This window comes from Rattus norvegicus, chromosome 10 (assembly GCF_036323735.1).
Source record: "Rattus norvegicus strain BN/NHsdMcwi chromosome 10, GRCr8, whole genome shotgun sequence".
Taxonomy (NCBI): domain Eukaryota; kingdom Metazoa; phylum Chordata; class Mammalia; order Rodentia; family Muridae; genus Rattus; species Rattus norvegicus.
The window spans coordinates 105,843,869-105,869,089 of NC_086028.1; the positions used below are offsets into that span (position 1 = coordinate 105,843,869).

At 55.1% G+C, this 25,221-nt stretch overlaps 1 protein-coding gene and 2 non-coding genes across 5 annotated transcripts; all 3 read right to left on the reverse strand.

The window, feature by feature from the left end:
- Positions 1 to 564: 564 nt before the first annotated feature.
- Cep131 (centrosomal protein 131) lies at positions 565 to 24,943 on the reverse strand. 3 transcript variants are annotated; one of them, NM_001108310.1, is made up of 26 exons: positions 24,769 to 24,929; positions 21,506 to 21,699; positions 18,820 to 18,914; positions 13,803 to 13,917; positions 13,439 to 13,560; positions 12,511 to 12,624; positions 11,797 to 11,943; positions 9,952 to 10,069; positions 9,411 to 9,527; positions 9,081 to 9,234; positions 8,617 to 8,711; positions 8,031 to 8,213; positions 7,531 to 7,707; positions 6,907 to 7,032; positions 6,632 to 6,757; positions 6,434 to 6,550; positions 4,687 to 4,789; positions 3,888 to 4,089; positions 3,251 to 3,358; positions 3,042 to 3,159; positions 2,871 to 2,945; positions 2,065 to 2,207; positions 1,787 to 1,964; positions 1,536 to 1,699; positions 924 to 984; positions 565 to 851 (listed from the first exon to the last, which is right to left on the reverse strand). In NM_001108310.1, the coding sequence occupies exons 2-26, from the start codon at positions 21,680 to 21,682 to the stop codon at positions 777 to 779; spliced, it is 3,210 nt and encodes a 1,069-aa protein (NP_001101780.1). In that variant the 5' UTR covers positions 21,683 to 21,699; positions 24,769 to 24,929; the 3' UTR covers positions 565 to 776. The 3 variants fall into 3 exon arrangements, with proteins under 3 accessions (NP_001101780.1, XP_038942369.1, XP_038942368.1); XM_039086441.2 differs by having other exon boundaries at positions 572 to 851; positions 21,634 to 21,699; positions 24,769 to 24,842; XM_039086440.2 differs by lacking the exon at positions 12,511 to 12,624 and having other exon boundaries at positions 572 to 851; positions 24,769 to 24,943.
- Positions 1,962 to 2,026, reverse strand: Mir3594 (microRNA 3594). The gene has a single exon (NR_037395.1). It is a non-coding gene; the product is annotated as a microRNA 3594 (primary transcript).
- Positions 4,069 to 4,180, reverse strand: Mir3562 (microRNA 3562). The gene has a single exon (NR_037344.1). It is a non-coding gene; the product is annotated as a microRNA 3562 (primary transcript).
- Positions 24,944 to 25,221: the final 278 nt, after the last annotated feature.

The window sequence follows — 25,221 nt, forward strand, 5'->3', positions numbered from 1 at the left end:
ATGGAGGCAAATGTTTCTCTCTCTCTCTCTCTCTCTCTCTCTCTCGCACGCACGCACGCACGCACGCACGCACGCACGCACGCACACACACACACACACGCACGCACATACACACGTAAACTTTCTAATAAAATAAATATTTAAAATATGAGGAGGGGGGGTTTAGGGATTTAGCTCAGTGGTAGAGCGCTTGCCTAGCAAGCACGAGGCCCTGGGTTCGGTCCCCACCTCCGAAAAAAAGAACCAAAAAAAAAAAAGGAGGAGGGGGAGGGGAGCAGCAGCAGCTGAGGTTACTGGGCTAACCTAGAAATACAGTTCCTTCCAAGAGTTGAGCCTGCTGTCCTCCTGAGAGGCCAGGGCAGGAACAAACGGCCGAGTACCTGCTGGGGATTGGAGCTGAGAGCAGAAGGGCTGGCTGCAAGCCGCCTCCCTGTCAGCGTGGACAAGTGTAAGAGTCGGAGCTAGTCCTACAGCCAGGAACACCACTCCTGACCATGCTGCGGGGCCCTTAGTGATCTCCAGCTTTCTGCTCTCCACACCCAATAAAGAGAAAGTCAAGCAGGTGACATGAAACAGTTAAAAAAGCCACCTAACCATTTTACTACAGAACAGCTGCAGGCTTGCAGACAGTAGTGTCCTGGGCAGTGGGCTCCACGGTGCCTCTCACACACCAGCTGTTGTCCTACCCTCAGCCCTGTGTCTTGGAGCATGACCTGGACACCAGCCACAGGCCTGAGCGTCTGCCTCAGGCTTGGCTTGTCGTCCCAAGGGAGATGTCACTTGGAACTCAAAGATGGCCCTTTGTGTTGCTCCAGCAGCTCCTCCAGGTGGTCCGCCCGCTTCTCGGCAGCCTGCAACACATTTCAGTCAGCCCTGGAGACCCTCCCCTAGCAGGACACTCCCAGACCACCAGAGGGACCCACCTCGTGCTGTTTCCGGAGACTGTTCACGGCTGCCTCCTTCCTCGCTAGAGCCGTCTTCACCCTGCAGTGATGGGCAGTGGGCTTCTGCGCAGCCCAACTTCAGGCCCGGGTCCTGAAGGGCAGCCTCCTACCACCTAGCCTCAGCCCTGCTCCACTTTGACCCGAGCAGCTGGCCCTGGGCCACTGTCTCCATGATAACCAGACCCTAAGGTGGTTTTGGGAAGAGACTGGGTTGGGGCAGGGTGCTATGCTGACCAAGACAGGTGTCTTACTCTCATGTCAGGCACAGAGGCTGGCAGCCTTAGCCTTTGGAAGGACTAAGGAGATTCTGGGAGGCTACTGTCACCCTCTCTGCTGCTGGCCCTCTGCTGAACAACACCTGTTCCAGCCAGAATCCTGACCATCTCCTTGGTCGAGGGCACGTGTGTCTTTCCTAGCCCTGAGACAGGGGATGCTCTAGAGCTCAGTGACGCCCAGGGGAAACGCCTAGCCATCCTGGCACAGAGATGGAAGCCATGTGAGCTGTGCCATGGGCTACACCTGCTTGTTTGGAAGAGACAGGAGGAGGCATGACTGGTCCTCTGTACCCTACCTGCAGTCCTGACCACCCACCTCCGATGCACCTCATCTAGCTCCATCTGCTGACGGGCCCGCAGCTCTGCGAGCTCTGCCTTCACCCTCTGGGTCTCCTCCTGGGAGGCTGCCAGCTGCTCAGCAAACTCCTGTCGGACCACTTGGGCCAGGCTGGCCCGCTCACTGCACATCTGTGTGTTTACCTAACAAGCAGGGGAGGCTGTGAGCAGGAAGGCGGGGTGGAGCTCCCCCCGGCCCCACCCCGATGCAGAAAGCCCCGGGCTACTCACCACCCGCAGGTCATCCAGTTCCTTCTCTTTCTGGCGTAGTAGAGACTGCAGCCGCTCCTTCTCCCCTTCAGCCTCTCCCAGACGTCCTTTCAGCTCTGTGCACCGCTCCTGAAGCTTGCGCTCCGACTGCTCCAGCTCCGAGAGCTCGGTCTCATACTTGTCACGCACACGTTTCACACTAGCGGGCAGAGGCGGTGTGAAGACAAGCGCTGTTCACACTGCTCTGCCCTGGGCTCTGCCCTGACTGACTGCAGAGCTAAAGGCAGGAGGCAGCTCACCGGTTCTCGGCTGCTCTCTCGCTCTCCTCCTTAGCCAAGGTCATATCAGCCTCCAGCCGGTGGATGACCAACTCAATCTCTTGGTCTCGGCCTTTTCGGATCTCCTCCTTCAGCTCACGTTCCCTGGTCAGCAGCCATGCTTCCTGGAAGGGCACACGGCTGTCTCAGAATCGGCCAGCAGGAGGCACAGAGAAGCTGGAGACAGGCAGGACTAGCCTTGCTGGGCTCTGGGGGATTGGTCCCCGCTGAGAGCCACAGGGATACACAGTCTAGGGTGAAGGGCTCCAGCCCTGTGCAGGCCCCAGGTCCCAAGAGGACCATGTTTTCTTTTCAGCGCCTCCTGTGAACACAGGGGCATGAGACGGCCCGGGGTAGCATGTCTCTTTAGACCACTGTAGCAGGCTGTTCCTCTCTCTTCGAGAACTATAGCCCAGGACAATCAATCAATTCCTACTGTCTGCTAGACAGGCCAAGCCAAAGTGATAAACCTGATCTGTGGCCAAGGGACTTGTGAATTCCTAAAAGGAAAGACCAGAGGCCGGGGCCCTCAGGGGCTTCAGGGGCTGGGTATACTCTGAAGAATGCAGATGGGGTAACTACATCCTCATAGCAGGTGAGGAAGGACAAGTCAGGTCTCCAGGATGTCCCTGGCCCCACTTCCTCTTGTTCCAATTCTAATGTCCTGGATCCACATGTGCACAGTGAGCAGCACGCAATGATCCACCAAGGTCCCCCACAGCTAGCAGTGATGCCCGTGGTGAGTGACCAGGAAGCCCTGAGCAGCGGCCCGCCCTGTCCAGGCCTACCTCCTTCTTGGCACAGCTGGCCACCCACGCCTGTCTCTCAGCTTCCAGCTGGTCCTTCAGGGCCTTCAGCTCCATCTGAGGGGGGCAGACTGTGAGGGCCTGAGGCAGAGGAGACTCGCTTCCTCCACAGCAGGCCAGACTCAGCGGCACTCCGAAGGGGACCATGCTCACCTGGTGCCTCCGCTCCTGCTCCTCTCGGCTCCTCTCGAACTCGGCTCTCAGGGCTCGAGTGAGGGCTGCACTGCTCTCCTCCAGCTGCTGCCTCAGCTCCTCCAGCTCCACCCGCTGCCTGCAGGCCAGCAAGAGTCAGGCAACGGGTCATTGTGAGAGGGGATGGGCAGGCCAGGGGTCACTGGGAGGAGGATGGCCCTGGGTGGCACCTGGCTGCCTGCTGGCCCAGTCGCTCCTTCTCCTCGGCCACCTCAGTGTAGAGCCGTCGCCGCTGCTGCTCCAAGGCCCGCTGTTCCTGCTCCAGGTGCTGCTCCAACCTGCAGGGCAGTGAGGATGCTTACACCAGTGGGTGCCCACATGCTGGTCCATGCTGGTCACCCTGCCGTGCCAGCCAGCATGGTCACACTAGATCACAGGGACCCTCTGTTGTCCCAGGGCTGCGGCCTCCTTCAGCTGCAGACCCTGACAAGGCTGTGAAATGGCCTCAGCTCAGCCGAGTTTGTGGCTTACTGTATCCTCACACTGGCCCCTCTCGGCTTAGACCCACTCAGGTGGGAGGCAGACACCTGCTTCTTTGACCTGAGCAAGCTGCTGCCATGACCTGTCTTTCCTGAGAGTGGGAGAGCAAAGGCCCAGCAGGTCACGAGAGGAGAGGACAGCCTTATAGGGGACCTGGCCTGCTGGTCACTCTGCCTACGCATACAGACTCACCCAGCCATGTCCCTCGGCCACCGCATCCCAGGACCACACAAGGAACCCTCACAGCAGGTGGCCTGCACAAGTCCCACACTGTTCTGGGGGAGTCAAGGGGCTGCTATAAGACCACAGCCTCCAGTGCCCTCCTACCTCTGCTGGGCTCGCTCCCGCTCTTGCTGGCCCAGCGCCTCCCTCTCCCGCTCCAGGTGCTCCCGCAGCTCCTCTGCCTGACGCAGGTGGCGCTGTGCGGCCTGCTCCTCGCGCTGTTGCAGCTCAGCCTCATGCAGGCCCCTGAGCCTCCTCACCTCCTGCTTGTGCTTGGCAATTAGTTTCTGGATCTCAGGCTCTAGACCTGTGGGGACAGGGGTTGCACTAGAGATAGGGCTGTGAGTCCCCTCCCATCCAGCCACTGCCCCAAATCACAGCAAGCCTGATATACCAGAGGAAGACTAGAGTCAGTGGATAAGAGGGAGATGAGGCTGCACTCCAGAGACCTAGCTCCAGGGGTGTTTTGGATATACCATCAGACCACGATGGCTTGCCAAGCCTGTGGTACACAAGGCTGCCCAGCCTCTTGGTGCTCTGACCACTGGCTCTCCCAGTGGCATGATGCCACCCCACCCAGGATCCTGGAGGAAGAAGACTCTCCACAAGGGCAGTCTGAAGGTGAAACCTAAAACCTCATTCACATACCGGGTCCATCAGCCTAAAGGATGCTGGGTCCTTTTCTACCGTTTTCTCCAGTTTCTGCAGTGTGACCTAGGTGCCTTCATGTTCCCACACTAGCCTCCAGGGGCCGGAGGTCCCCTCAGGCTTCAGTGAACTGGGAGCCAGCAGTTGAACTGGGGTTTGTGTCTACCTGCCCTAGGCAGCCATGACCACGGCCTCACCTAACAACACCTATGCACACACACTGCCACTGGTGAGGAGCGGGGCGGGGAGGCCCCACCTCTGACTGTGATTTCCTTGATCTTTTTCGTTTTCTCGTTAATCCACTTCTCACGCCGGATTTTCTCGGTGGCGCTCATGAGTTCTTTGAGTTTCTTGATCTCCTGCGTGAAGGACGACAGTGAGTCCACCTACTGGGCCTATAGGCTGCATGGCTCCTTTCTCTCTCCCCAGGGTGGGACCACCACACCACATATATTCTAGCCTGAGGTAACATGCAGTACAGTAGTTATAGCCACTGGCTGCTAGAGGTCCCATCTCTGAGAGGGATGCCACCACCCACTGTGACTGAGGCCACAGAGAAACGCAGAGAATGAAGGGGACATAGGAAGAAGAGGCTTTCCATCCAGGAGCTGTTGTACCTTTCCTGCTGACAGATAACATCCACAGAGTGTCAACAAAAGTCACTTACTAAAGTGATAATGTGTGCTTTCTTAGAGATGCCACCAACAAAAAACATTAAAATCAGTAGGCACACTGAAGGTCAGAACGCTTTATAACTGCCTTAGCAATTCTCTCATCCCCAAACTTAAGTGGCAGCCTCATATTCACCTCAGAAATTCACCTCAGATATTACAAGCTCACTTATAGGAAGAAATTCTTCACCCCTTAAACCTTGCAAGTTGCACACTCTAACAGTGTAACTTAGAAAGCCACAGAATCTTACATACAGCCTCTGTGTAGAAAGCCCGATCCTCTCAGAGAAGTCCACACTCACACCTGTAGGTCTCCTGAGCACATCTACCAACTCCTGTGCCTAAGATCTGTCACACGCCTCTAATAAATGCCAACTGTGCTTTATATTGAAATTCTTCTCCGAAGGGAAGCCAAGGATCCTGCTCTTACCCGAAAGGAAGGTCCCTAACGGGGGGGGGGGGTGTTGGGGGAGGTGGGGGAGGGGTTCTTGGGTTGCTGGGATGGCCTAGAGACATGACTTCTGCTGAAACAGAGACTACCTGAGAACTTCAGTCCCTAATTCTGGCTGGGGCCATGGACACTGGGATCTCTCTAAACAGTCAGCCCACCCTCGCATGGGGTCTGGGCTCCAGTCTAGGGTGGCTTCAGAAAGAAGCAGAGGTCGGTGGCTGAGACTTTTAATCAGCATCTGCAGGCCAATCAGGTGGGAGCTGGAGAAGCCTGGTGCAGCTAAGCTGGGCAGGTTCTGTCACTCAGGATGCCATTGGAGTAGGCCAGGCTTGGGCTCCTGGGTCTACAGCCACTGTCCTGTGAGGAGGGTCAGGTAGGCTGTGCATGCTTACCTGAGATGTGGCAGCCCACACCTCAGCACCCGTCCCTGTGGAACACTTGGATGCAGTTTAAAAAGAGGGAATGGGAGCAGGGGAGGGGGTTGTAGGGGAGGCTGGAGAGATGGCTCAGCGGTTAAGAGCACTGACTGCTCTTCCAGAGGTCCTGAGTTCAAATCCCAGCAACCACGTGGTGGCTCACAACCATCTGTAATGAGATCTGATGCCCTCTTCTGGTGTGTCTGAAGACAGCTACAGTGTACTTATAGATAATTAAAAAAAAAAAAAAAGGGAACGGTACCAATAAATAAATAAATAAATTCCCACCCCCCCAAACAATAACAAACAAAAAAGCAAGGCCAGATGGGGATCTCTGTGAGTTCGAGGCCGTCCTGGTCTATAAAGTGAGTTCTAGGACAGCCAGGCTACCACGTTGCCACTGCCCCCAGGGACCCCGGCCTGGCATCGGCTGCCCCCAGGGGCCCTGGCCTGGCATGGGCTCACCAGTTCGTGCTGCTCCTGCACCTGTGCCACACGCTCCCGACACCGCTGGTCCCCCTGCTTCAGCTCAGCCACCACCGCCTCACACTTCTCGCTAAGGACTTTCTTGTCTTCGATCAGCTGTGATGGAGGCACCATGAGGCTCTGCTGGCCGCCCTATGGTCTCTCCCACGGGGCCAGAACTGTCCCCCCAACTGTCACCTGGTCAATGAAGGACAAGTGCCGCTGGATGGTGGCCTCGTACTGCTCCTTCTGCTGCCGCAGCTGCCGGCTCAGCTCCTTCTCTGTCTCCTTAACACGGCGAGTGGCGAGGTCCCGCTGTTGCGCCTGCGGGGAGCATGGACAGGAGACACTGGCGTTGAGTCTCTGCCAGGCACCAAGTGCCATGTGGGGGAGAAGGCAAAGGCAGAGCTGTGGGGTGACAATGGCTCAGGCCCCATCCCAGCTAGAGCCCTGACTGATGGCTAATGTCTCACCAGAGCTCTCTGCAGCAGAACCATGGCCTGTTTCTTCTCCTCTAGCTCCAGCTTCAGCCGCATCACGGACGTAGTTCCCTCAGACCCCAGTTCCAGGGACCTTGGGCCCGCCTCTAGCACCAGGCTCTAGGGATATGACAGTCCTCAGGCAGGCCACCCAGCAGTTACCTGATGCCCGCCCTCCGTGTGGAGTCACTACATGACCTGTCCCACCCTGCTGCGAGGGGTCAGCTACGTAGGACACCTGGTCAAGGGATGGTGGGCAACAGGTCAACCGTGGATACTGTATTTATTAATCAGCGCAGGAGGGGGCTATGCCTCCATGCTCAAACACAGATCACGGGGCCTGAACTACCCTCTCCCGACCTTCCTGCCGCGTGAAAACAAGACGTATCCCTGTGTTCATCTCGGTCACTGCTATTCACTCAGGACACAGCCCCCAGACACAAGAGCCCAGGGATGTCAGATCACCCACCTGGACAGGATGACCTATCTAGAGAGGATGCTAGGGTAGGACAGGGCAGCCCCGACAGCTTTCACTTCTGTTCAGAACCTGGGACTGGGACTGCTGCTGTTGCCACACTGGGGCCTTGTGAACGACCCCTTCCCGCTGTTGGGGACTACCTCCCGCCAGGGTGCGGGCCGCTCCTGCCCTGACTTCTCCATCTCGTCCAGGAAGGTCATGATGCTCTGCAGCTTGGCCTCGGAGAGTAGGGTCCCGTCGTCGGGGGGGCCAGGGGCTGCACTGAGTTTCCCAAACTTCTCCAGGTTGTCTGCAGTCAGGGGGTTGGTATCCTCCTCCTGCAGGGGCCAGCATGGAGGCTTGGAGAAGCCTGAGAACTTGGGGTCCCAAGGGATGGGGGCAGTGGGGGTGGGGGCAGTAGACCTGGCTATGGCTACAAGAGCCCCCTGGTGGCTCAGACCTTTCAGAATATTGTGACAGCAAGAGAGGTGTGCACCCTCCTGGGTCACTGTGTCCCAATTTCAAGGAGACCAGACAGGAAGAGAGAGCCACAACAGGCCACATCTGGCCCTTGTTAGGGTCTCATCTAAGGCAGGAACATGGTGACCCATGCCTTCCCTGATCTGCTCGCTGTGGAGGCCTCCCGACTGCCCCTGCTTACCTCATCCATCCAGGCGTATCTGTCCTGACGGTAGGCCTTGGGGTGAAGCAGCGGCTCAGGCTCCTCCTCCAGCAGCTTCAGCGTGTCCAGAAGATCATCTAGGGTTGCTCTGGCCCTGGTCTTGCTCCTGGTCGAGGCCAACGCTGCCAAGTCCTCTCTGGCTTCAACCTGGGAATGGGCATCCTGCAGTAGACAGGCCGGGAAGGAGATCAGCAAGGCCAGTGGTAGCTAAGAGTCGGCCCCTGTACCCACGGTGCTGGGCACCCATCCCACGGGCCAGTGTGTCCACCGCTTGACACATGACTCAAGATGCTGTCCTCAGAGGAGAAAGTCTCCAGCCCAGAGTCACGCTAAGCAGCCTGTGGCCTTCCTGTCCCATCTGTGGAGAGCGACCCAGGAGCCCTCCCCTAATGAACGTGAACTGGCAGGATTCCAGAATAGTTCTGAGACCTCCCCACAGCAAGATCAGCAGGCCACTGTCTCACACCACAACAGCAGCTCCCTGGGCTCCTTCAGGACACAGAAGGACCCCAAAGCTAAGGAGAAGGCAGGGGGCATGGCCACCCAGGCATGGACATGTCTCGACCTGTGGCTTGTCCTCTAGAGATGGCTGTCGCTCTGGGAATGATTCAGAGGCAGGAGGGCAGGGGTCTGCGGGGCCTGTGGGGTAGAGGCTGGCACCTGTAAAACAGAATGCACTGTCACCCCTCCAAGGGCCTGACCTGGGAGGAGAGCTGGGAAGGAGCCAGGTATAAGCCCCAAGAGACATTAAGGGGCGCCAGTCTTCCGGGGTGTGAAACTGTGCGGGAGGAAGTGCAACCCCAGAGTGCTGGGCCTTGAGTAATTCATTTGTTGAGGCCTGGCCGCCCTCAAGTCCAGCACCACGAGTGACCCAGGCAGCAGAAGTGGGGAGCAGATCTGGGGCTGAGATCCCAGTTCTGCAGGTAAACGTCACCTTGCCTGGCCACACGAGGCCTGAAGTCTGGCAGAGCCTGCAGCTTCACCTCACCATAGGGTCAGGTGGAGGTGGACACAGACCCACTCACTCACCAGCATTGTTGGCCTTGGGGTGTGTGACGCTGCTGGGCATGGAGGGCGGCTCCTGGGTGGGTCGAGGCTGCTCCAGTGCCCTGGTCTCTGGTCTCTCCTTAGGTGGCCTGTGCTCCACTTCCCGTGCTTTCTGGGCTCGTTTCTGCTGCAGTTCCTGACAGAGGAGCATCTCTGAGCAGCCCCCAAAAGTAGGTGTCCTCTTACCATTTTGCAGCCTAGCTCCCCTGAGGCTCAGGGTTCCCAAGCATCAGTGTCACACAGAACGGGCTAGGGGCTGGCTCGTGCTCTCTGGTGTCTGGGCTGGGGGCCGACACCTGGGGTAGCCGGTACCTGAATGGCTGCCTGCCTGGCCTGGCGAGCCTTCTCCTCCCGGGCCTTCTTCCTTGCTGCTTCCTCCTGCCGGTGCAGGTCCAGAAGGTTCCCACTTCCCAACCGTTGCCTCTGCCCCTGTGGGGAAACCAAAGCGATAAACTTTATAGCACTGGAAGATGGACAGAGTCCTGGAACACCAGCTGGGAGGTCTCCACAGGAGCCCTGAGTGTCAGCATGGAAGGGTGAGATTCCTTAGGACACTGAACCTGTCGCTTGGCTCAACAGAGGGCCAGACCCACACTAAGATGCGGGCGTATCAAGGAGACAGGGCTTTGTAGCACTCAGCCGGGAGCTTGCTCAGGGCGTCGTCTCGGTCCTGGCTGGTCATGGCACATCGACCGAACAGCGGCATTGAGGACAAGAAGGTGCCACACTCATGGGTGATTCCAGGTCTGACGTCCATTTGATTTGTCTTAAGAACTGCACTTGATTCACCCGCTGTATGCTCTGAGGCAGCGAGACCCTAAGGGATGGATGCCCAGCCTGCAATCACACTGACCTCTCGCTTGGATGCCAGCAGGTGCTCGAGGCTTGCTGCTCCTGTTCGGCGCCTCTGTACCTGACAGCGGTACCAGCGTTGGATGGTGACTGCGGCCTGGTTTACCTGCTGGATGAACCTGCCCAGAGAACCAGACTCAGGGCCAGAAGGGGTCCCCGTGTCCCTGTACCCCTAGAACAAGAAGCTGTTGGTCAAGTGTCCAGAGGGAGAGAGACGGTGGTGGCTACGCACGGCCCTTTCCCGCCAGCTTATGATGGGGAAGGCGGCCCCTTCTAGATCCTTAAAAACCTAAACCCACTTCCCTTGGAAACAACCAAGGGGTGATGCGAGTGTCCAAGCTCCAGCACTCCACAGCCTGCGAGGAGGCGAGACCACCAAAGCACACAAGACAAACAGTCGGTGACTGCTAAGGTTGGGGGAGAAGAGCTGGCCCCACGGTGGGGGGCTGAGGGAGCTGGGGTAGGGTGAAGAGCCTAATCATTTTTAGTGTTACTCATTGGAGGGTTGTTTGCTTTGTTTTGAAGGCAGGGTCTCTCTATGTAGCCTTGGTTGTCCTAGACTCCATACGCAGTCCAGGCTGGCCTTGGACTCAGAGATCCTCCTCCTCGGCCTCCTGAGTGCTGGGACTACAGGTGTGGGACACCACACCCGGCCACTTGTTTTGAGCCAGAGTCACATGTTCCACTCTGGCCTCAAATTAAACTATGTATCTGAGGATGACCTAGAACTACTGGTCCTCCTACCTCTACTACCCCTGGGAACGTACGCTTGTGCAACCACCTACATTTTAAAACTGAACCCATTGGGCTGGGGAGAGAGCTCAGTGGTGTAGCTCTTGCTGAGTATATGCAAACCTCTGGGTCCCGTCCCCGTACTGCAAGAAAATAGTAACTCGGGGGTTGGGGATTTAGCTCAGCGGTAGAGCATTTGCCTAGTGAGCGCAAGGCCCTGGGTTCGGTCCCCAGCTCCGAAAAAAAGAAAAGAAAAAATAAAGTTGATTAAACCAACCCCTCCACCTTGACTAGAAGGGCTATGCACAGATGGCTGCCAAGGGTAGCAACAGAGGACCACATTCCTCCGGCTGCCTGCCATGGCGCCCTGGCTCCGCAGTGAGGCCCATCCATGGGAGCACCAAGATGGGGCTCTGGGGAGCTGACGGCTCCTGGCCTCGCCTCCCTCCCACTGTCTACTTGCAGGACCCCTCCCCATACTCAGCCCTGAGTCACAGGCCAGGTGGGTGGTCTGGATGGAAGTCCTGAGGCCCCCTGGGAGCCCCCAGTGCAGTTATTCACCTGCTAACAGGTCCTGGCAAGGAGCCACCCTGGTGGCCACAGAAGGCCCTGCCCACCGCTGCAGCCCCAAAGGGCGCTGTCAAGGAGAGCCTCACAGGAGGTAGCCACGGAAGGCCCCGCCTGTGCCCACCGCTGCAGCCTCACAGGCAGGTGTTTGTTCTCCTCAGTCTTTTATCTTCTTTCTGCTAAATGTGTTTTTAATCACCAGTTTCACGGAGGTATAATTACTGTGCTATAAAACCCTCCCATTTGTGGCATACAATTCACGGCTTTCTGAGGCAAATTTACAGGGTTGTGCATCCATCAGCACAACCCGGTTCTAGAACATTCCCATCACCCTCAGAGAACAATCCCTGCGGTATCCTGGCTCCTGTCATGCCCCAAGTGCCTACTGCCCCCTCCCCCCCTCTACCCATCTCTCCTTTGCATTTTATACACATGGAATCTCAGCAAGTATGGGCTCCCGCTCACACTGGTTAAAAGCCAAGCCAACTATGAGGTGAAAACTCTTATTGTTAAGACCCTTGCCCCACAACTCCATGAGAAACGTCACCTCTCAGCTTCCTCCTCAGTCACCTCCTTCCTCCTCAGCAGGCCGGTGGTGCCCCGAGTGGACTGACTGACACTGGAGAAGTTCTTCCGAGGCTTCCCAAAGTCGCTGCCCTCACCGCCCTCACGAGCTGCTGCCTTCACAATATTGCTGATGGGACAGAGAGAAGCCTAGCTGTGTCTGCAGCTCCAGGCAGGGCCCCTGACCCATCCCATGGTTCCAAGCCTGGAGGAGGCCCACGGACTATGGTGCAAGGTTGACCTTTCAGCTCCACCTTGCTGGCCCCCAGAACTACCTCTACCCCAAAATCCCATTGGCTGGCACCTGTGTAAACGTCCTTTATGTTTTATAAACAGAAACATGCTCTCATTATAGAAGTCCAGGACCAGACAGACTCAAGAACTCCAAGAACCACTGATTCTAAGTGAGGCCCTGTTGGGGTGCAGGGCCTCAGTTACTCTGACTATGGCACGTGGTTCTGCTGTACGTGCACAAGGGCTTCCTTCCAGGGCCCCTCTACGGACACAGACCTGAGTGTCCCCAGTTAGCTGTTTGCTCTCCCTAGGAGGCTGCCTTAGCCCGGATGGGACTGGCAACACCACTGCAAGCCAAGGACCCTGTCACGGGGCCTGCATCTTCAGACGCACACACTGTGCAGCCTACCCAGGGCCCTCCCCCAGGCCACATGCTTCATGTGTGCATGCGAGCAGGCCTTACTTGAGGGAGGGGGCTGTCTGGTTGGAGCTCTTGGGAGGAGACACCTTCTTTGAGGAGGCGTAGTGGTTATGCACCATGGTGGTAACACAGTTGCCCACAGCTCCTTTGTTGCTCCTGTCAAAGAGACCAGGAAGGAGCAGGGCTGGAGGAGACAGTCGGGTTTGGTTTGTGGTTTTTACATGCTGCTGTAAAAACTCTCAGTGCACACTGTGGCAACGACTACGTACCTCTGGAACCCCATGGCCTGCTCCCCAGTGGCCAAGAGCCCCGTCCTGCACCCACAGTGGATGGTGTTCCCTGACCCCCAAGGTCAAGGGATGCACACTTGCTTTGGAAGTGGCCTAGAATACTTTCTCGAGTGGCTTCTCCTGGTCTATCAGAGAGGCCACAGCACCAGCACCTGCCATGTTGGTCACTGCTCTACAACATGCTTTGGTCTGTCATGTCCCTTGCAAGCCTGACCCCAAGAGTGACGAGCACAGCTCTGACACAGGCTCACCCTTGGCAGGAAGGCTGGGAGCCCCAAAGATAGCACCTCCCAAATGACATTCCAAGTCAGAGACACTTGGCCCCGAGGAACCTCCTGTCCTTGAAGTTTCTGAAAGTCACAGCTGGGTGACTCAGACCTCTAGAAAAAAGGCTCCTCCAAGGGAGAGAAGCCTTCCAAGAGGCTTGCTGGGCTGACCACTGCTACTGTCTAAACAGCGGCCACAGGTCCCTTTTATGCAAGCTACCGCCTTACAGGCTCTTCCTTTGGCTGAGGGGAAAGCCGCTGGTTTAGTCATTGATTTTTCTATCCAGTACAAAGTAGCTTAATCCAGCTACATAAAAGACAAAAAGTGTTTTTGGACAAAGCGCCCTCTCTCTCTCTCTCTCTCTCTCTCTCTCTCTCTCTCTCTCTCTCTCTGTGTGTGTGTGTGTATGGTACCTGTTGTTAGCAGTGAAGCTGGGCGCTAGGGAACACTCCTTCCTCCGTGGGCCCAAGGCAGAGTCAAGGGTGCTGGGACTCTGACTGTTGGCTGGTGAAGCAAAGTCCCTAGGCTGGTCATCCTGTGGATCACACAGACACTTCTTAGCCTGGGACACTAGGAGCACAGCCCAAAAACAATAGCAGGCCCTTGTGTGCCATGAGGCAGCAGACGCCATCCCCCAAGGGACCAGTGTCAGGACTGAAGCTCAGCAAGCCTGGGACACACGCGCCCTCTCTGCAGAGGCAGGAGGAATGTGGAAGGAACCCGGTGGTGAACCTGACGGGAGCACCAGGACTCGCGCTGCTTCATGCCTATCCTTACCAAGACATTCCACGTGGCTCCCTTCTCGCTGGACACCTTGCTAAAGCTGGCCACCCTTCTTCTCCCACTGGTGCTACCCTCAAAGAGCATTAGGAAGTCGGTGGGCTCTGCTGGCCTGTGTCAGAGAGAGGGAAGCACACACAGTCAAGTGTGAGGGATGCCGGGAAGGAATACAGGCGTGTGCCTACTCCAGGACAGGAGTCTGGCCACTCCCAGTTTCTAAGAATGTTTCCTGGAGGCTGGAGAGTTGGCTGAGGCCGAGAGCGCTACCTGTCCTGGCATAGGACCCAGTTTGGTTTCCTGCACCTACACAGAGTGCAGGAAACCCTCGGTACCTCCATTTTCAGAGGATCTGGCACCTTCTTCCAGCCTACGCGGGCAGCAGGTACACACATGGTGCACATATACGTATATAAGCAAACATTATATACATTAAAAACATGTTTCTTAACCCTGACATATATTCCTACCTGGCAGAGATGCCTCAGTAGGACAAGGTCTGGAAGTCGGGGAGTCTGGGTAGCTATACTGAGCCTGAGGATCACAGGCCTTAAGACATGATTACTACCACTGTCCTCATCCCTGTGTACACAAAGAGCCACACAGCAGTCAGTCCGAGACAGTCAGAGGCCACACGGAAGATGTCAGGAACTCCCTGGGGGGCCATGGACATATCATGCCCCAAGGTCTGACCCTGATGGAGTGAGGCAGCCTGGAGCAATGTCCCGTGTGAGGTAGGAAGCTCCGTCGGCAGGTACATAGACTGAGCACGGGGCGGCAAGGCCCAGCCTTATACACTGTCACACAATGAGCCTTGAAAGCATCACACTCGGTGGAAGTCCCACATACAACAGGCTGCACAGCATCTCATTCCAGTTACTCAGAAACGTCCAGAGCAGGCAGACCCACAGGGCCAGAGTGCAGACTGGTGGCTGGTGGAAGCTGGAGGCCACAGAGAGCAGATATGGGAGAGATATGCTCTGGATAAGACCGTGAGGCTGGCTGCACTGAACATAGCGAATGGGCCAAGATCTGGCTCAGCAGCAGAGTGCTTGCCCGGTGCGTGCAGGGCCCTGGGTTCCGTCTCCATCACCGACAAATAAGCACAACCTCTGAGGTGTTCCTGAGACTACGTGAGCTGTGTGGTACAGAAACTGCAGGTCAACAAGAGTGGACAGACAAAACTCAGCAGAGTCGGCACCCCTGGTTCTGGACTGCCACTTCCACACTCTCCAGGGAAACGGGAGATGATGGGCCATCAGTTCCCAGAAGTCTCTTCTCAGCCCAGGCCTACCCTGCCAAGACTGCCACACTGACAGACTCCATACCCTGTGGCAGGCCTCACTTGTCACGCCTGACAAAGGCTAAGGCACACTGTTGGCATCACCAGCCATGCTGGCTGGCCACAAAAGAAAGTACCAGAAAATCCACTTTCGTGTGGACAGGGTGGGCTTGGTCTGCCTGAACATGGAAGGCAGGGAGGGAAAAGGGAAAGACTTGTCCTGATTCACAGTGACAAGACTAGACACAATGCAGTGCTAAAATCCAGAAAGGACACGGGGCCAGAGTCAACACCGAAACCCATCAGAAATGGGGAAGGACGCCCAGCATGCACCGGCAGGGACTGCAAGGCCCTAGACAATCTAGCAAGAAATATGCAAGATTGTCCCATGGACACTGGGATTGGTGGGAGCTCATGAAAAAGTCACAAAGGGGGTTGGGGATTTAGCTCAGTGGTAGAGCGCTTGCCTAGCAAGCGCAAGGTCCTGGGTTCGGTCCTCAGCTCCAAAAAAAAAAAAAAAAAAAAAAAAAGTCACAAAGAAATAAGGACCAGAGGGGCCACAGGGGCCACAGCACTGAAGAGCTCTCCTCTGGCAATTGTCATCCGAAAAAGCAAGGCTATGGAGAGATAGGGGACAGCTTGGAGCCAGCACAGTAAGACATAGGACATGAGGCCCTCCACAGGGCCACAGCACCTCAAGAGGGCAGAATGCCATGGCTGAATCTAAAACATCCCTTAAGCACTCCATCCCCAGCTTGTGGAACCTCTAGGAAATGGGGCCTGGGTGATAGAAGTATGTGAATAGGGGTAGGCCCTTCCAGGTTCCACTTCCGGTTCAGCATGCTCCTTCCCACTTCCTGTCGGCCACAAGAAGTTGCTACCACGAGCTCCCACTGTCTGGTGACAGTCATACAAAATGTAAAGAATACAGAAATTTGATGGGAATAGAAGAGTTGCTGCTGTGATAAATGTAGCCACGTTGGCCTTGGGAGAGGGTTTGTGGCAGGGACTTGGACATTTGGGGCTCAAGAAAAGGGAAAACCTAATGCTGTCTGCAGAGCAAAAAAAAAAAAAAAAAAAAAAAAACCACCCCAAAACCACACACACAAAAAGTAAAGACAGCTGTGGGGGTGGGAGGTGGGGGTGGGGCGGGGCTGCAAATAGAAACAAAGGCCTTAGGCTGTTGCGGTGTAGCAATAAGTCTGGCTACATTTTACAAGAGTCCTGAAATTTAGGTGAGCCTGAATTCAAAAGTCATAGACCAGTTTATCTAGCAGGAGAAAGTTCATGACAGCCAGGCATCTAAGCCGAGACTCTTAGTCAGACTTATATTGAAACAAACCAGGAGCAGGGTTTTTAAGCTTGCAGGAGGTGGAGGGGACGCCAGCCTGGGGAGAAAGGCTCACAAAACAGCTACAGTTGGAAAAGGACACATTCTTTGCACCTGGACAACAGGAAAAGTTCCTCCAAGGCAGACTCCACTGTCAAAGGCTCTGGGACGTGAAAATGAAACCAAGTCGCTCTTAGGAGTTAGAGAGGAGGCTTGGCTGTTCGGTGCACAGCTGCTCTTGCAGAGGACTCAATTTGGGTTCCCAGCACCCACATGACAGCTCACAAAAGGCCTCCAGAGACCCAGGGATGCCCTGCTCCAAAACAACCATCAAGGGAAGCATTGTTCTGCTTTAGCTGCTGAGGCTCGCTATAGTAGCTGCTGAGGCTCCCTATAGCTCACACAGCACTATATATATACCTATGGCCCATGACGCTCAGATACATCTTGGGCTGACAGGACTTGGTGCTGTCCACGTGGTGCTGGTAGTATTATAGCATGCAGACTGCAGACTGCAAGAGTTATAACAGGGTCAGGGAAGCTGCACTTAGTGAGGCTGCATGGGGACACCTGGGCAAGCTATGCAGGAAGCTGTGAAGGACAGCTGGGTTGCAGTCTGGACCCCAGAATGTGTGCAGGGGGAACAAAGCCTTCTAGAACCCAAAGAACGCCTTATGAGCCCCCAATGCCAGATTCGGTTGAAGGACTTGCCCTGTTCTTTGCTGTGCCCTATTCTTCCATTTTGGAATACAAATCTTTTTTTTTTTTAAAGATTTATTCATTTATTATATATAAGTACACTGTAGCTGTCTTCAGATACACCAGAAGAGAGAATCGGATCTCTTTACAGATGGTTGTGAGCCACCATGTGGTTGCTGGGAATTGAGCTCATGACCTCTGGAAGAGCAGTCGGGTGCTCTTAACCGCTGAGCCATCTCTCCAGCCCTGGAATACAAATCTTATTCTGGGCTCTGATGTGTTAAATAAATATCCCCCTACCCCCTTTTTTTTTTGGGTTCTTTTTTTCGGAGCTGGGGACCGAACCCAGGGCCTTGTGCTTCCTAGGTCCCCCTACCCCCTTAAAAATAGGAGCTGTTACAGACTACAGAGACTTTTAAGCTAGACCAGAAGCATTTTCTATTATAACTCAGTCAGGAGCATATGAGGATAAGGAGTGGGAGTGGGAGGTTGTGACTTCAGAGTGATGTATTTGGGTAACAGGCTGATAAGGGGTGGGGTTGTGCTGGGTTTTGTCAACTTAACAAAATCTACAATCATCTAGGAACTGGCCTCTAAGCATGACTTTATGATCCATTAATGTGAGGTGGGAAGACATGTCCACTCTTTCTCCTCCGTGTGGCCAGCACCATTCCTTGATTGGTTGGACTGTACCTGCAGAAAGGGAGCTGAGAAGGGCAGCCATTACCCTCCTCCAACTGCAGAGGTGACCAGCTGCTTCCAGCTCCTGCTGGGTCGACTTCACTGCAGTGACAGACTGCACTGAAGGAGCAAGTTCTTCCCTAGGTGGCTTTTGTCAGGGTACTTTATCCCAGCCAATGGGGTGAGGGGGAGGAGACTAAGACATTCAACTGCTAACAGAACTAGGCCTGCTCGCCAACAGCCAGAGAAGTGCAGGTACCTCTGCAAAGGGTTTCCTGGATGTCATTAAGAAGCATAACTACTGGGTTGGGGATTTAGCTCAGTGGTAGAGCACTTGCCTAGCAAGCGCAAGGCCCTGGGTTCGGTCCCCAGCTCTGAAAAAAAGAAAAAAAAAAAAAAAAAAGAAGCATAACTACACCACACAGACATGCACGAACGCATGAATGCACACACTACACCACTCAGACACGAGCACACGCATGTGCACTCACACACACGTATACACATGTGCACCCTATATGCACCAAGTCCTCTAGACATCCCACACACACATAACACACAAACACCACAAACTACAAATACTCCATATACATGCCACACATGAAGAATACTCCACGAATCCACATGCCACAGACGTGTGCATGTACAGCCCCCGTATACACCCGACTTCTAGCACCCTCGAATGTGCACCCCCCCCCCAGTACATCCTGCATTTTTCAGGCACCAGCAATTCAGCAGGCAGTGGGGACACCCGGAGAGTGTTACACACTATCTCAGCTGCTACATCCCAGGTCCTGAGGCTCCCTGTCTGTGTGGTAGGAGTGCAGCTCCTATTTTCCCAGGGGAGGGGCCTCCTCTGTTGGCTCAGAACCTATGGAGGCCACCAGATCCCACTGCCCAGCAGAGACCACAACGGACAGAGCTGTGGGAAGGGCTGGGGAGGAAGGAGAAGGGTGGTTGGAGTTACCTGATGGGACAAGATCACCTGAAGAGTTAGAGAGGGGCCGGTAGTCACAATAGGTTACCTGGGGGAGCCGGTCCATGACTGGTTGACCTGCGTAGTACTGTTGGATCTTCGAAGATTGTTGATAGCTCGGGGGCCCCCAGGCCCAGTGGCCTCCTGCAGAAGGGAGAGGAGAGCCTACTTAGCGGAGAAAGCCTCAGGCTATTGCTGGGCTGCTCAGCACCAGGCTGGGCCTTAGAGAAATCACCTGGAGACAGTGTCCTGGGTTCCAAACAAGCTGGGAGGCTCTTAGTGGTACAAGGACAGTTAAGGGGGTGGTCACAGGATGGATGACCTAGCCATCGGTGGGTATGGGACAGGGTCCAGCCTCTGCGAGCCTAGGTGTATAATGCAAAGTGGGGAGCCCTTCACCCCTGCAGTGGGGTTGGACCTCCTAGGAACTGCTCGCTCTGTCACTATGGTCATCAACAGGGGGCCTGGTATTCCCAGGAGAGGAAGCAAGCACAGTGGAGCATGGGCCACCTGCAGACCAGGCACAGCTGTGCTCACCTCTTCCTTCTCTGGCCCTCTGCACTTTAAACAGTGGCACATCTGACCTACTGTCAGATATGCCACTTAATAATATGGAACTGTTGAATACATCGACTGCATGAGGGACGACTCAGGGGTACCCCTTTCCTTCCCCCCATTTTCCTGGTGGCAGTTTTACGTTCTCCACACCGAGGAAAGAGATAAAGGTGGCTCTTGTGTTCGCAGAAGGGTATGGAATGCTCATCAGATACATGAGGGCATGGGTTAAGAACCCTAAACTCCACCTGTGCAAAGGCTGAATGCCATCAGCCCAGGAGTAGCGGCCCCCCTCACCCCCCCCCGCCCCCGCAGACAAAGCTGGCTCGCTCCATTGTCACATATGCAGCATCTGCTCCGATGACAAGCTGGGTCTCCTGGGATTTGAAGGCGTGCCCAGAGCAAATGACCTTCAGAATCCCAATGAGGTCAAACAGTGACAAGGACCAGCAGTAAAATGAGGCCTGTCCAGAGGAGGTCCTGGCCTGGTGGGCCGTTCTTTCATTAAGTATAGCAGGGGTAGCGTCATCTAACAAAATAAACAGCTGGATCGATCCCAGAGAGGAGTCCCGAGAGAGGACCTGGCAGCTTTCCTCACCCAGAACTGAGTCACAGGAACTGTCACCGAGCTGTCACCGAAGGAAAGACTGGCATGGTAGGACTGCTCTCAGCAGGAGGCCTGGGAGAGGTGGCTGTGTCCAGGTAGCCACAGAGGAGGCCCAGGCATGTGGTAGGGGTCCTCAACTATACAACGATCTTCGGTCCACATATGTGGCCCTGGCTCCCCTCTTTGCTTAGGGCTTCAGGGCAGTAGAGGGATCCAAATAGGATGAAACCCAGAAACTCAAGAGCAAGGCTGTGGCTGCAGAGGGCTGCAGGGTTGAGAGTCACACTGGTCTGAGCTGCCCATCCCTCAGCTAAGGCAGATGGCAGCTGGTTTGGCTTTGCTTCACTGCAGCAACTTGTCCAAACCAAATGTCCTCTACTGTCTTGCTATCTCTGCTCCAGGATGCAGCCTGAGCAGTGGAGGCCTATGCCATCTGACACACTTTTTCAGGAAGAAGGAGGAGGAGGAGGAAGAGGAAGAAGAGGAGGAAGATGAGGGGGAGGAAAAGAAGAGGAAGAGGAGGAAGAGGAGGAAGAGGAAGAAGAGGAGGAAGAGGGGAGGAAGATGAGGGGGGAAGAGGAGGAAGAGGAAGAGGAGGAGGAGGAAAAGAAGGGGAAGGTGAGGAAGAGAGGAAGAGGAGGAGGAAGATGAGGAGAAAAGGGGGATGAGGAGGAGGAAGAGGAAGAAGGGGAGGAAGAGAGGAGGAAGATGAGGGGGAAGAGGAGGAAGAGGAAGAGGAAGAGGAGGAGGAGGAGGAGGAAAAGGGGAAGGTGAGGAAGAGAGGAAGAGGAGGAGGAAGATGAGGAGAAAGGGGGGATGAGGAGGAGGAAGAGGAAGAAGAGGAGGAAGAGAGGAGGAAGATGAGGGGGAAGAGGAGGAAAGTGAGGATGAGGAAGAGGAGGAGGAAAAGGAAGAATAGGAGGAAGAAGAGGAGAAAGAATAAGAAGAGGAAGAAGAAGAAGAATAAACAGCTTTTAATCAAGAAAGTTTAGACCATCAACCAGCCCTTCACCCTCAGCAAGGACCTGCTTCTCAGGTGGAGAGTCTCAGAGAGGCAGCATGCAGGTCTCACCCAGGCTCCTCCCTGGTTTAGAAGCTCAGGCCAGACTCAGGCACAGCCCTGGCACCTGAACCACTTGATCTCCTCTTGGCTTGGCCTAGCAGAGAACAGCTTTGGAGAGCAGCAAGAGTCCCGCTTGGCCCCTCGTGCTCGCCCCATGAATTTCTGAGTGACATCCCTTATCCATGCTCCACAAAGGTAGGCTGGGAAAGGGAAGGCAGCTCTCCCCAAAGCCCCAGCCCCTGCCCATCTGCTGCCCACCCAGTTTCTACAAGGTCACTCTTGCGCTGGTCTGCCCATTTGAAGAACCAAAGAAACCTAAATACAGTGGAACAGGAGGGGTAAGCCCCATGTCAGAAGGATCTGGATCTGCAACAGCACGGCTCACCAGGCTTGCGTGGTCCAGTTCCTCCCTGTCCACAGATGACCATGGATATGAAATATATGTTCTTGTGTGGAACTGTACCCAGAGACTAGTCGTCACCCCAAGAGGGTCCCGGCCCCCACACTCACCAGTGCCTTTTTTCTCGGCTCACTGCCTGTGGCCACAGACACGGAGCGGAAAATAGACTTTGCGGCAGAGGCACTGCCGGGCCGCTGGGACATGGGTAGAGGGAGGCCAATCAGACTCAAGTCCATACCTTCTGGACTGCCTTCGGGAGTGGCACTGATGGTCCGTGAACCTTTCATGGTGGACCAGGCTAGCCCTGAGAAAGAAATGGGAGGCACAATAAGACACCGCAGAGTTAGGGATGTGGCTCTGTCCCGTCTTCAGCATAAACCAGTATGGCGGTAAATGTGCACAGCCCTCAGGAGGTGGAGGCGAGGTGGGAGAACCACGAATTTCAGACCATTCTCAGATAGTGAATTCAAGGCCATCCTGGGCTACATGAGATGGGGATGAAGCTTAGAGAGAGAGAACCCAGTCATGAAGAGTGGCTTGCTGCTTTTCTAGAGGAAGAGAACCTGATTCTTAGTACCCACATCAGTGGCTCAACTGCCCGTTAACTCCAGGGGATCTGACACCCTCTTTTGGCCTCTGTGGGTACACAGACATATACACATACAGTGAAATAAATATATATATTTTCAAAACAGGGTTTCACTGTACAGACCTGGCTGTCCTGTCTGGAACTCACTCTGAAGACCCAGGTTGGCCTCAAAACTCACAGAGATCTACCCACCTCTGACTCCTGAGTGCTGGCATTGAAAGTGTGCACCACTACCTGGCCTATGTGTGCCTTTTACTCTTCTTTTTTTTTTTTTTTTTTTTTTTAGATTTTATTTATTGTATGTGAGTATACTGTGGCTGTGTTCAGACACACCAGAGGAGGGCACCAGATCCCATTACAGATGGTTGTGAGCCACCATGTGGTTGCTGGGATTTGAACTCAGGACCTCAGGAAGAGCAGTCGGTGCTCTTAACCACTGAGCCATCTCTCCAGCCCCGCCTTTTACTCTTCTTGAACTGTACCCAAGTATTCAACAGGGACAGGTCCTGAGGTGTGGACAGCCACGTCCCAGTTAAGCATGCACAACCCTTCTCACAGACATAGTGTCTCACCTTTAATCCCAGCACTTGGGAGGCAGAGGTAGGGAGGATCTCTGTGATATCTGAGGCCATCCTGGTCTACAGAACGAGTTCCAGGACAGCCAGGGCTACACAGAGAAACCCTGTCTCGAGAAACAAACAAACAAAAAGAGGAAGAAGAGGGGGAGGAGGAGACAAGACAAGACACCATGAAGGAATCTCAACTCTTGCACTCACAAACTCCACTTGCCCTGGACATCTGCGTCTACCTGCCACCAAAACTCTGGGAGGCCACCACTGGGGATGGCTGAGCTCAGTCAGGAGCATGAGAAGGCAAGACTGCTCTAAACCCTTGCTGGGCTCTGAACGGTGAGCAGTGAGTAGCTGGGGGACAGCGATCCCAGAAGTGCTAGCAGCAGACAGTGGTGGGTATGAGCCTGGCCCCGTCAATTACCCCAGCCCTAGGTCATTATCTATACTTTAAAAAAGGTGCATCTTCCTGGGCTATCCTGAGGTAAATGTGCCTTTGAGATTGGACCCTGGACATCCCTCAACAGCTTCAAGTCTCTCTAGTAGGATGTGGACTCCTAAGTCCCTGCATCACCACAGAACATCCATGAACTCTGGGGACCTGACAGCTGCTCTCTTGTTTCAGAGGCACCCTGACACCTCCCTTGCAGGATACTCTCTCTTGCTGTCTCCCACTGACTCTTCTCATCCCTGAAAGTCTAAGCCCACCCTGGACCCAGGCCCAGTCTCTCTCTTCTACCCACCCTCTCACCTGAGGACCATTCCTGGTCCAGGCCACTGGGTCCTCAAGGGCTTTGCACAAGTATAGCAGCGCTATCTGGCCAGGGCCCGTGCTCAAGTCACCCAATACTTCCGCACTGCTCTCAGCTCAGGTTACACCCACAGGGGAAAATCTGAGTACCTGAGAAGTCCGGCTCTGACCCTGTTCTCTAGAAGCATTCCACTGTGCATTAACTAAGCCTGCTGTTCCTCAAACCTAGGCAGTGCATCTCAGCACACGGCTGCATCTGCAACCCCCTTGCCTCCACGCCACCCCCATCAGTTTTTCTTCCATCAAACTGTTTTGCTCTCTCTAGGACTCCCTTCAGAGGACAGGGACCGTGCAGTCTCAGGTCCCGGGGGCCATGGGACAAATGTTAAGTGATTATTAAAATCCCCTTGCAATACGCAATGAGGACCCTGCATTCTGCTGCCTACAGGAAACACACCTCAGAGACAAAGACAGACACTACCTCAGAGTGAAAGGCTGGAAAACAACTTTCCAAGCAAATGGTCAGAAGAAGCAAGCTGGAGTAGCCATTCTAATATCAAATAAAATCAAATTTCAATTAAAAGTCATCAAAAAAGATAAGGAAGGACACTTCATATTCATCAAAGGAAAAATCCACCAAGATGAACTCTCAATCCTCATCTTCGGTTGGTTTATATACAAGTGTGCAATTTCTAGGCTTGAAAGTAAAATGATGCTATCTGGTGCTGGATAGAGGAGCCTTATTTTTTATTATGGCAGCTTGCTATTTTTGTAACATGGTGATTTGGTTGAACACAATAAAGTACAGTAGTAACTGAAAAAAATAAAATAAAATCCCCTTGCAGAATCAGGGAGCCGGGAGCATGCACTCACCACGGTCCAAAGTAAAGCTGCCTTGGTACTGACATCCAGGTGTGTGTGGTGGGGAGCAGTATCCCTACTCTGAGGCTGCTCTGCCATCAGTCCGGCCAGTGTCCTCTGTTAGACACTTCTGGTTGTGTAGGGGAAACCTAACACCTTCCCCTTCTGGGCACTGTCTACACCTTGGTGGACTCTGGCTGGCTCCTAAGCTCTTAAGTCTAGTGGACAAAGCTTTTTCAGGACCACGTGCAGCCAGTGAGGTTCTGGACGGTAAACATAGCCTCTCCATGGAAACCTACAAGCCAGATGACGGGAGGCTGGGGAGGCCAACCTCACCCTGGACAAAACCGTGACTCTCTCAGAAGCCGGAGGGGCAGGAGCCTGCTCCCTCGGGGGCCGGCTGACTCTTAGAGGCAGGGCTCTTGAGTAGCGCATTGCTGAGCTCCTCCACGGGCGACCCGCATCCCCCAGGCCTCTTAAGGTTTAAAGCAGGGGATCTGGGCCTCCCGACTGGACCCCACGGCGATCTTCCGGGACTGGGGGTACTGGGAACAGGCCGTCCTCGCTGCAGGGCCCGACCCCTCACCGCGAGACGCCCCTCACCTGCGCGGACCCAGCCTGGGGCGCAGGGCCCGTGGGCTCGGCCTGGCGGGCGCGGCTGCAGAGCCAGCCGGGGCCCCACCGGGCTGGCGCGGCCTCCGCCGTGGGTGACAATAAAGCGCTGTCCGCAGGGGCGAGCGGCGGCGGCTAGCAACCAGCCTGGCGCCTCCTCCGCTGTCCGTCACGCCGGCCCGCCTTTGCAGCGCGCGCCGCTCAGGGATTGGCTCTCCGGACGCCCTCTCTGATCTTCGGGTAGGTCATTGGGCCGTTAGGCTGTCCTGTAAGTCCCGGCGTGGGAGGAGCTGCGGAAAGCCAAGGTGGAGTGGGGCAGGCAGAGGGGCGGGGCTTTAGGAAGGCGGAGCTTGCGGGTCCTGGCACCCCTTGAGGACCCCCGCGCATCCCAGGCCCTCTCTAGTTCCTGGCGGGACCGCGCGGTAATTGTGCCACCTCTGCCCA